The 12498-nt window shown below is 34.1% G+C and overlaps 1 protein-coding gene across 3 annotated transcripts in view; it reads left to right on the plus strand.

The window, feature by feature from the left end:
* IQCM (IQ motif containing M) overlaps nt 1-12498 on the plus strand; it is a 491845-nt gene that overhangs the window by 139671 nt on the left and 339676 nt on the right. For all 3 annotated transcript variants that reach the window (XM_050791177.1, XM_050791179.1, XM_050791180.1), the window contains one exon: nt 2632-2714. In XM_050791177.1, coding sequence (XP_050647134.1) covers nt 2632-2714 — 83 coding nt within the window. The remainder of the gene's footprint in view (nt 1-2631; nt 2715-12498) is intronic.

Consider the following 12498-nt stretch of genomic DNA (forward strand, 5'->3'; position numbering starts at 1 on the left):
TTTAACAGTTAGCTTCATTTCATTAATGTTAGAAGTGTGATGGGAATGCCAGGGAAAAGACAAATAAGTGTTTTGGGATGTGGTGACTAAGGATTTTTGGAAACCTGAGCTTAACTAGACAAATAGAATGTCACTAGACCAAAATTTTTTTTTGAAATCTAGTTCACCACATAATGAAGACAAGGAAACAGCAATAAGAATATAAGCAGAAGAAAATATATTATAATCAGTTGGGAAATTAGGTATGAGATTGTTAACAATGCAGGGACAGACTCTAGGACTAATTAGTATGAATGACCCAGCTCTTCATGAAACTCCCAAAAGGTTTTTGTTCAAGTTAAATAGACCCCTGTGAGAAAAGTTGTATATAAACAACTTATAATTATCCTGAAGATGCCTTGAAAAATACTGATTGCTAAGATGACTATAATATTTTTGGGATGACTATTGAAATATTGGCCCAACAAAAGAAATTTCCTTGAGCAAAACATGAATATGATCAAATCTTTTAAATATATGATTTCTTCCCTCTTCTAAACTTGTCTATTTTTGAACTGCAGTGGGAAAACACAATTGAATACTTTTACAATTTCAATATAAATTTAAGAAAGTAAAGTTCTTCAATGTGCCTTTGAATTCTAAATTCAAAGATTGTCCTACGTTAAAATATCCTTTATGATGATGATAAATATGGGTTCATCCCAAATTTTAATTTCCCATCAGTAAAATTCATTTATGAATCACTTATTTACTAGTGCTAATTTTTACTTGATATTATTTGGTGCATTTGAAGGTATGACGACTGCATTTCAGTAAATGCGTTCTGTAATTCAGGCAAGTGAGCCTGGCCTTCTTCACCTAGTTTTGTGATCAGTGAGTTTCCTGTGTTACATAACAATTCATGTTTAGGTTATTCTGATCAATTTAATAACATAATGAGGGTATTAGAAAATAATGATAGAATCCCTCATGGCATTTCACATTTGTGTGAAGCAACTGCCATTTCATCTTAATGTCTGTGAAATATTTTGCTTCAGTGGTTGAATGGTCTCCTTCCGTTAGAATCTTCCATTAGTAGGGAATACTTGAAAATACATAATTAGTTCTAACTTGGAAATTAAATAACACTTATCCATGGACCAGATATTAGAAAGCAAAGGAAATTATGCCTGATCAATGGAATTTGACCCCATTCTTGGTGATACATAAAAACGTTCTAGAATTTCAAATGGAATTTTATAAAACTGACTGCATACTCACGTCTCTCTAATTTCTCTTGATACAACTTAAGGCATACCTCAGTCCTTTGGCCAACTCCATGGGCATGACCACATGAGTGACAGTTAAATTAATAGATCCTATCCTTAGTTATTTCTTTACTATCTATTGAGTGCCTACTATGTGCAAAATGTAAATCTCTGAAGAGTCTCCTCCTTCATAGACCATGCTTCTTTCTGGGTAAATGTTTTAAAATTCTAGAAATTTATGTAAGATGTATATAACTTTTGAACCAACATTTTAATTTCTAGGCATTTATAGTAACACAAGAAAATAATTGGACAGTTGAACAAATATGAATGTTCAAAGATTTTCATCCTTGTTTATAAACAACACAAAAGCAAAACCAACAAATATATCCCATAGAAGAAAACTGGTAAATAAGCGATCAGTATGTTAAAATCTATACAATGAATTTCTATGTAACGGGCCAAAATAACATGGAATTCTATGTAATGGGTCAAAATAACAATGTGCACCTTTGTACATTTTTAAAGAAAGAGCTCCATGATATATTAGGTGCAAAATAATAGTTTAAAATTTTGTGTGCATTTATGTACATTTAAACATAGAAAAGGTATGAGATATATTCCACATGCTAATCATGTCAAATGGAATCAGTATAAAATAGTAATATGGTTCCTGAAGTCCTGCTGCCTGAATTTGAATCCTGACCCCACCCATTTCTAGCTGGAATAATCTGAACTGTATACTACGTAACCCCTAAATGTCTTAGTTTCATTTATACAATGAGTATCATAATAGTAAGTACCTACATGCTTTTTTTGAAGAATAAATCAGATAAAACATATAAAAAGGATTAGAATGGTGCCTTAAATGCTGGCCTACAGGAAGCATTGAAGGGTTTGCAGTTATTACTAAAATATCAGGGTAATAAGATTGGGGAGATTTTTATTTTCTTTCTTTTTGCTTATTCACATTTTCCAAAGTTTCCATGTGGTACTTGACTTTATTCAGCTGTTGGGATTGAAGCTCTCCAAATCATGTTAGGAAAACATGCTACTTAAAAATCTCTTGTAAAACACTGAAGAAATAGATAGATATGATGCTTGTTCATTTTCCTGATTTTTGCTAGTTTGGGCTCATTTGGAAAGCAAATGTTCCTATTTGTTATTCATCTCAGAACCAGCAAAATTTGGTAGTATTTTGTCTTTGTTTAATAATATTTACTCTGCAAGGCACTGAGGGAACAACAGGTGTAGCCCTGTTGACCAGAGACACGTGGTTTTCTATGATTAGCATTTAGTTTTATAACTTTAGTGTTGAAGATTTGTATTACAAAATAGAGACTATTAAATCACTTAAAGATCGAACTTAATGTTTTGGAAACAGAATGTTGGAATTACTCTATCCCTTTCCTGTCCATCCTTACTCACAACCCGGGACCTCTACCTTGGAACTTCTGAAAGAACCTGGTGAGTCTTGTACATAAATATTGGTAGCAGCACATTGATTTTCATTATTTTGCATTCATTTAAATGCAGAAACAAAGAACTAGTATTGAACAGTTATTTCCTTTATTTTCATTTCAAATACTGTATCAAAGATAAACAGATTTTGGAAGAAACTATTAATAACTAGTTTTCCATGCCTTTATCTGAAATTGAGAGATTGGATTTTTAAAAATATGAATATTGGCCGGGCGCGGTGGCTCACGCCTGTATTCCCAGCACTTTGGGAGGCCAAGGCAGGCGCATCACGAGGTCAGGAGACAGACACCATCCTGGCTAACACGGTGAAACCCCGTCTCTACTAAAAATACAAAATAGTAGCCAGGCATGGTGGTGGGGCGAGTAGCTGTAGTCCCAGCTACTCAAGAGGCTGAGGCAGGAGAATGGCGTGAACCTGGGAGGCGGAGCTTGCAGTGAGCGAGATCATGCCACTGCACTCCAGCCTGGGCGACAGAGCGACTCCGCTTCATAAACAAATAAATAAAATATAAATATTGCAAGTTGTAAATTATAAAGATAAATTCTTATAATTTTAAAAGTTTATTTACAGTTGACTTATTGTTGTTTTAAAAAAATACATTTCTTTAAAAGAGAATATAGATGATTCTTTAAAGTCCCTTAAGTGTGACTGAGAAACTCTCTGGAACTTGAACTACTTAAAGACCTAGGGGGCTATTGATTAAAAGCAACTATTTTTTAGTTTTCCCTCTTTTTGACTTGTTCCTCATGAGCTTCAGCCTTCATTAAAGGAAAACTCTTTTTGTAAAGTGGGACTTTTACTGATTTCAGAAGAAATTTTTAAAAGTTTGCTGAATAAACTCCTCCTTGGGTTCTCAAGGCACTTTTGCATAAGATGCCCTTTATAATTTTACCACCTTTTATTTGCTTGGATTGTTATAGAAGGAACTCAAGCATTAACTGGAAGCTCACTTCCTAACAAATTCTATGAATCACGTTTTCATTATTCCAATCAATATTCACCAAAACTAAAATTTGTGAATATGCTGTCAAAATGTTGAAGATATGCAATAGATGTGTTTTACAATTTTGATTGTTACATTGATTCAGAGCTTAAATTCTTTTAAGGCTTTATTAGATAATTTGAGGTTCCAGAGCAATACAATAATGTATGGGTCTCAGTTGATTCTAAAATTGAATATACATGTGTGGAAGTAAATGTAGGCAAATGTTTATACAAGGCTAGGGTCTAATGGGTGTAATAAATAAGACTCTTAAAATCTGATCTCCCTGAAAGCTGTGTTCTATAGCTGTTTACCATAAGTTAAAGTTCTACTAATTCTGTAACATTTAGAATTTGTTCACGATGATCGAAGGGTTGATGAAAGCCTCAGTCTTCAAGTATCATTCACCTCACATGAATCAGTTGCGTCATCATCTTGCAGAGGAGCTTTTTAGCTCTTTGAAGGACTTGGCAATTCTCATAGCTTTAGTTTGGATGTTGAAATTCATTTAAGTCTTATTTTTCTGTATTTATGGAGCTTATATACAGGGTCTAGACCATAGTTTATTTAATGCTAAACAAAAGTAGAAAACTTTCCTAAAATATTTGAGAGAATCCTGGTTATTAGCTACAAATTGTTATGAAATTGTGAATGGAAAAGGCTGGCAGAATTGGTAGTCAACCATGTGGTAAGTTTTGAAATTTTCTAAAGGTTCTACCCATGCAAAAATGTTCTGCTGAATTGTGAAATGTTTATTAATTGAACCATAAGTTCATAGAAGCTAAAAGACTCCTCATACTTATTCCAGTGCATGATACATACATAGTAGGTGCTAATAACCATATGATAAATGAATGAACGAATGTAAATTAAAAAAGAAAAACCACCCAAGTGAAGTATACTTCAATATTATCTGTGTGCCTGTCTCTGCATAGTAGGCTAAAACTCAATAACTGCTAAAGAAAAAAAGAAATTGAGAAAATAAAATACTAGATACTATTTTTTATAATTCTTTTAAAAAACTGACTATATGTGGACTGCAGAGATACCATAAAAATAAATAAAATTTTATGCAGTTCAGTTTATATGCTTTAAAAACAAATTGTTGAGGAGATTATTAGTTTTATGATATTATAAGTATCTCAATACTCATATAACTTCATGGAGAGTTGAAAGGTTGAATACGCAGAAAAAGTAAAAAGTCTTACAATAAAAATCATTCTTTCCAAATGCTATAGAGTAGGTGATCTTTTTTCCTTTAAAATGAAATGTATCTTTAATCAAATAAGAATAGGAATTTTCACTGAAATGTCATTTATGAAGTTTTTATTTTATTTTCAGCTATATCACTCTTTTATAATTACATATTTTTAAAGTAAGGCTAGAAATATCTGAAAGATTGTGATCAGCAACTTATTTTGTGTAAGCTATTAGTAAAATGTGAAAAATGTTCATTTTTTTGGTAATCATTTAAGGGTGGTCAACACTTTGTGTCTTTGGTGAAAAATAATGAATACTTTTTATGGTTGTTAATTTTTTAGTTCATATTAAGGCTATAGTCTAAAAAGTCTGCACAAAATGCTTATTCTCCACATCATTATTATAACTCTATGTAATAATTTATACCTTCAATGAATATCTGACATAGTCACTGAGGTCTATTTGACAAGATAATATGTAAATAGTAAAAAAGTAGATATTGCAGTTTTCCCTGGGGTACATGGTAATCTACTGGACTCAAATTATCATCCAACTCTTTTTTTTTTTTTTTTTTTTTTACAATTCATGCATAATACATGTACATAGTTTGGGGATATGCATGATTATTTAATGCATTCATGTAATTTGTAAAGATCGAATCAGTGTTCTTGGGACATCCATTGCCATAAATATTTATCTTCTCTTTATGATAGAACCACTTCTATTCTTCTCTTCTAGCTATTTTGAAACATGTGATAGATTATTGTAAACTGTAGTTATCCTGATGATCTATCTAACACTAGGTCTTATTTCTTCTGGCAACCTATATATTTATATCTGTTAATCAACTTCTTTTCATCTTTTCTCCTCTCTGCCCTTCTTGGCCTCTGATAACTACAAATCTACTGTTTGTCTTTGAGATCCACTTTTTTTTTTGCTTTCACATATAATTGAGAACACACAATATTTGTCTTTCTGTGCTTAGCTTATTTCACTTAACGACCTCTAGTTCCCTCCATGTTGTCACAGATGACAGGATTTCATTCCTTTTTATGGCAGAGTAATATTCCATTGTGCATAATATATGTCACATTTTCTTTACTCATCTGTTGATGGGCACATATGTTGATTCCATATTTTGTTGTGAATAGTGCTACAATAAACATGGGAATGCAGATGTCTTTTTGATATATTAATTTCCTTTTTAAAAGATATATATCCAGTAGTGCAATTGCTGGATCATATGGTAGTTCTAGTTTTAGCAATTGTAAGGAAACTTCATATTGTTCTGAATAATGACTGTACTAATTTCCATGCCCACCAACAGTGTATAAGGCTTCTCTTTCTTCATATCATCAGCATCTATTATTGCCTGTCTTTTTGATAGAAGCTATTTTTAACTGGGGTAATATGATATTTCATTGTAGTTTTGATTCACATGTCTCCATTGAGCATTTTTCATATGCCTATTGGCCATTTGTATATCTTTTTTTGAAACATTATCAATCTCTTAGCAGGTCAATCTAACTATTGTTGTTGCTAGATTTGTCTTTTGGACCTCATACCAGATTGATTTATGAGTCGATTGCATATAACAATTATATTATTATAGTATTCTGGGTTTGTCCTTGTACATAATTTTACCAGTGGGTTTTATAACTTCCATTTTTTAAAAACACGTTGGTGTCTTTTTCTTTTAGATTGAAGAACTTCCTTTAACATTTATTGTAAGATGGGTATTATGGTAGTGAATTATTTCCACTTTTGCTTGTCTGGGAAAGACTTTATCTGTCTTTTATATTTCAAGGGTAGTTTTGTTGGATATAGTATTCTTAGCTGGCAATACTTTTTCTGTTTCAGTACTTTGAAAATGTAATTCTATTCTCTCCTGACATGTATGATTTCCATTGAGAAGTCTGTTGCCAGATTAATTGGAGCTTTTTTATATGTTATTTACTTCTTTTCTTTTGTTGCTTTTAGGATTCTTTCTTTATCCTTGACCTTTGAGAGTCTGATTATCATATGCCTCGGAGTAGTCTTATTTGAGTCAAATTTGTTTAGTGTTCTCTGACCTTCCTGTACCTGGATATTTATCTTTAATCAAGTTTTAGAAAGTTTTTTGTTATTTCCTTGAATAAACTTTCTACCCTTTGCTCTTGCTGACCTCCCTCTTAAACACCAATAATTCTTAGATTTGGTCTTTTGAGGTAATTTTCTATGTCTTTTAGGTGATCTTTCTTGCTTTTCATTCCTTTTTCTTCTCCATATATTTTCAAATAGTCTATATTTGAGTTCACTGATTCTTTGCTCTTCTTGATCCTTTCTGTTGAGAGCTTCTAATGAATTTTTCAGTTCAGCAAATGTATTTTTCAGTTTCAAGATTTCTGTTTAATTTAAAAAAATTATTTCAATCTCTTTGTTAAATTTCTCTAATAAGTTTCTGGATTGTTTTCTTTTGTTATCCGGGAGATCATGAAGTTTCTTTAAAACCACTGTTTTTGGTTATTTGTTGAAGAGCTCACCAATTGTTGTTTCATTAGGGTCAGTTACTAGATCTTTGCTTTGTCTGCTTGGGGAAATCATGGTTCCCTGTTTGTGGTTCTTACTTGTGGATGTATGTCTATGTCTTCTCATTGTAAGATTAATTTGGTCTTATTTATTATTATTTTATTTATTTTTGTCTTCTCTGTCTTGCTTCTTTTGTTTTTTATTGAATATATTTGTTATAGGTTCTTTACTGCCAGGCAACTGCCTCCTTTTCAGTTCTAGATAGCACTTAAGTCCAGATTTGTCTCAGCTGTAGCAAGTGTTTGGAGTTCTGCCCTTCCCAAGTGCAGGAAGTCCCAATGGGGATATCTCAGCAGTGGGATAGGCTGGCAAAGATTTCTGCCCATGGGACTTGTGAAATATACCTCCTAGAGTGTGGTGCTGCTGAAAAGTCACTCTTATTTGGCCTTTGGCCAAGTTATAGAGCAGTTTCCAGAGCTGGAGATGGTAGTCCTGCATCCCTACTTTGTCTCTACCTGTCCTCAGGGATATTTCTTCTTTCAGGCACTAATGATGCTTCCTATGGGCTAGGGGAGGGACAGATCTCCGGTCAGAGAACTCAAGATGGTGAGTAAGCTGTTTGTTCACTTTGATCTCACTTTTCCAGTCAAAACAGTGATTTTGGGGAGTATTTTTTGCACACTTGGTGCCAGGCAGAATGTGGGGTGAGGCATTGTGGATGTGCCAATTCTCTTACTGCCTACATGAAGTTTTTTCACTTCTTTGTGGCCCCAGCAACTGACCTGTATTCATAACTTTTGTATTTGAATTTTGGTATATTTCTGGTAATAATCTTGGCACTGTATATTTGCTTATGGTTTTTTAGGGGGTTATGCTAGCTTGCTTCTAAGCTGCCATTTTGGAACTGGAGGTCCTCAATTCTTCTTTAGAATAAATAATTATTCTTATTAAAGGAAAAATAAAAGGAAATTAGAATATAAGATATAAGGCAAGTTATGATTTCTATCCATTTGATTAAAAAATCATCTATTTCATTTTGAAGCCTTGCCTTTTAAAGCAGTATGGTATAGCAATTAATAGTGAAAGCACTGAAGTTACTCTAATGAGGTTAAAATTCTGGTTTTACCAGTTTCTAGCTTCAAATCTTATCCAAGTTACTTAATTGCACTGTGACTCAATTTCTTCTTTGGATAACAGGGGGATAATACCAATTCCAATCTCAAAATGTTTACATGATGCTTGTCAAGTGCATAATGTACCTCCTGGTGCTTAATAAAATTGAGCTACCATATTAGTCACAACTTCCTACATTCATATAAATCGTAATGCATAATATACTAAAAAACATGGTGTTTGATTACTTAGCTTTGTTCCTGTCCTAAAGGACATATTACTATAATCACAAGACACACCCCATCCCAACATTGGCTGACTTTCGCTATGACATTGTGAACTCAGGAAATGTAAGTGAGGTTTATGGTTTTGTGTAAATACTATAACTATAGCCCTTTGTGGAGTCTGTTATTTTTGCTATTGTCAATGTTATCCTGCTAGAGACCTTGACTCTGCCTTTTGCTCTTCTATTTTGATACATTTGGTAGGCCACTCTTAAAGTGATACTCCTCAAGTATTCACTTTACTGATCATTTTAAAGCTTTTGTAAGGAAATAGACCCATGGCAGAAACTCTTGTGTTAAGAGAAACACTTTAAGAGACTTTTTCAAAAGAAAAAAAGCTAGTAGTGCTCTACATAATAACCAACTCTCTGTGTGGCCTGGTGCAAATCTCTTCAAACCTCTGGGCTTAGTTTCATCATCTGTAATCCTCAAGGAAAGAATAAAACAGCCCTCAAAGAAAGAGATAAAAAGTTAGAAAATTTCCTCTTTCTGGATGGCTGCTTCTCAGATATTAAAAACATCTCTACATAGTCATTGTCAGGAGAGAAGAGGGATCCCCTAAAGTCAGCTCCTGGCAAAATTCTTTATTTCTCTCTACTTGCCAAGTTGACCGCCTTCAGACTCTTAAGATGGATCTCATTATGTATTTAAGCTCTGTCTACCTCAGTCTCCACAAGACACCTAGGACTTCCAGGCTACCTGCAATCACTAAAACCCAACTCTATGTAATTTTGTATATTTTCTTTTCTGATGTCACCCCTCAACCATCCCACTCCTGAAATTCATCCATTGTGCTCTCTGAACTCATAGCCAGCAAAAACTCTGAATCCTTAATCTCATCTGAGTGTTTCCTTCCCCTTCCTTGCTTAACTGAAATCTGTGCCCGGAAGATATTTCTTCCCCTGCCACCCTTTCAAGTGGTGCTGGGATTTTTCCTCCCATGCCTCATAACTCTGGGACTGGTGGTGGGGTGGTTTCCTCCTTGCTCCTCATTGCTGTTTCCAAACCATTCTCCCTTCCTCTTCCCTAGCATGCTCAGCTTTGAATCTCATGTCATCAAACTATATCCTCTCCTTCTTATAGTAATCTATTGATTTGTATCCATGCTTGCATACCTTTAAAGAAATGTAGACCCTGATCCTTGTCAATTTCTCTAACACTAATATTTTCATAGTTTTTGGTGATATTTATCTTGGATGGATACCATCTTTTAATCCATTCACTTTTCTATTCCTTGAGCTCTTTTCCTCCCATGATTTTGCCCTCCATCATAATACATACATTCTCCAATAATTATGGTCTAGATAACTTTGTAATACTTTCAAAATCTCACTTTGAAGAGCACTACGGTTTAACCAGATCACTTTCTATATGCAAACAATTTTTAAAATCCCTACTGGGAGCCTGAGGCTTACAGTAGGCCCAGATATCAAGTTTTTAATTTCTTCTCTGGCTAAACAACATTCTCTTGGTAATTTTATCCAGATCACGACTTTAAGTACCATTAATTGATGATTCCACACTTTTATCTCCAGACTGGTTATTCTCCAAAACTCCAGCTCATGTTCAACTTCTTAATTAACAGTTCCACCTGGATTTTTAATTTTTAATAGACATTTCCAACCTAACATGTCAAACTCAGGAACTGTGTACATGTTCTCTCTGCCTGGAAAGTTTTTTATTTGGAGATTACAGGCATCAATCCATCACTATTTTCATGCTTTGCCCAAAGGCCTCTCCAAAAAAAGTAAGGCCATCCCTGACTCCTCTGTCATAGGCATAGCCACATCCTCCAGACCTACCTACTTCTCTTTCTTTGATTTCTAGCATTTAAGATAGCAAGATATACTGCCTGCTTTACTTATCTGGTATTGTTTGCCTCCTCCTGCTAGAATATAATCTCCATAAAGGCAGTTAGCATTGGCTAATGTGTTCATACTAAATCCTTTAGAAGTGGAATAATGTCTAGCACATAAAAAGTGCTTACTATATTTTGTTGGATTAATTAAGGTACTGGCATTTTATTTTGTAAAAGTGTTGTGCCAATTATCATATTTTTTTTCTATTTAATGAGGACATTTACCTAATTTATTAGATTAAATATTTTCCTTTGGCTCTAGGGAGCTCAAATATGCTGTTTCATTTTTAATAAAAAATACACCTGAAAAAAATCATCAATGTGTTTTTGTTTCTTTGTATCTTTTTCCGAGAATATGATGAACAACTCTGCAAAGAAAGACTTCTGAGTACAGAATACCTAATAATGCTGCTTAAATATGAAAAAATAATTTTTAAAACCTGACCGAACTGGCATGAAAGTTTAAATAATTAAATTCATAAAATATAAGAAAGCTATATCACATAGGGGTTTAAATTCATTTAGAGTTTGATTTCATGGTTCATACCTACCTCTGGTGGCCTAGAACTCTCCTAGAAATAAAAACAACAACAAAAAACTTATCCTTTTTTGGAATAAGTGTGATGTGGTGCTGAGAAGAATGTGTATTCTGTTGATTTGGGGTGGAGAGTTCTGTAGATGTCTATCAGGTCTGCTTGGTGCAGAGCTGAGTTCAATTCCTGGATATCCTTGTTAACTTTCTTTCTTGTTGATATGTCTAATGTTGACAGTGGGGTGTTAAAGTCTCCCACTAGTATTGTGTGATTGACTAAGTCTCTTTGTAGGTCTCTAAGAACTTGCTTTATGAATCTGGGTGCTCCTGTATTGGGTACATATATATTTAAGATAGCTCTTCATGTTGCATTGATCCCTTGACCATTATGTAATGGCCTTCTTTGTCTCTTTTGATCTTTGTTGGTTTAAAGTCTGTTTTATCAGCGACTAGGATTGCAACCCCTGCTTTTTTGTTTTCCATTTGCTTGGTAGATCTTCCTCCATCCCTTTATTTTGAGCCTATATGTATCTCTGCACATGAAATGGGTCTCCTGAATACAGCACACTGATGAGTCTTGACTCTTTATCCAGTTTGCCAGTCTGTGTCTTTTAATTGGAGCATTTAGTCCATTTACATTTAAGGTGAATATTGTTATATTTGTATTTGATCCTGTCATTATGATTTTAGCTGGTTATTTTGCTCGTTAGTTGATGCAGTTTCTTCCCAGCATTGATGGTCTTTACAATTTGGCATGTTTTTGCAGTGGCTAGTACTAGTTGTTCCTTTCCATGTTTAGTGCTTCCTTCAGGAGCTCTTGTAAGGCAGGCCCAGTGGTGACAAAATCTCTCAGCATTTGCTTGTCTGTAAAGGATTTTATTTCTCCGTCACTTATGAAGCTTAGTTTGGCTGGATATGAAATTCTGGGTTGAAAATTCTTTTCTTTAAGAATGTTGAATATTGGCCCCCACTCTCTTCTGGCTTGTAGTGTTTCTGCCGAGAGATCCACTGTTAGTCTGATGGGCTTCCCTTTGTGGGTAACCCGACCTTTCTCTCCGGTTGCATTAAAAATTTTTTACTTCATTTCAACTTTGTTGAATCTGACAATTATGTGTCTTGGAATTGCTCTTCTCGAGGAGTATCTTTGTGGCATTCTCTGTATTTCCTGAATTTGAATGTTGGCCTGCCTCCCTAGTTTGGGGAAGTTCTCCTGGATGATATCCTGAAGAGTGTTTTCCAACTTGGTTCCATTCTCCCCATCATTTTCAGGTATACCAATCAGACGTAGATT

The sequence above is a fragment of the Macaca thibetana genome, chromosome 5, assembly GCF_024542745.1.
Source record: "Macaca thibetana thibetana isolate TM-01 chromosome 5, ASM2454274v1, whole genome shotgun sequence".
In the NCBI taxonomy this organism is placed as follows: domain Eukaryota; kingdom Metazoa; phylum Chordata; class Mammalia; order Primates; family Cercopithecidae; genus Macaca; species Macaca thibetana.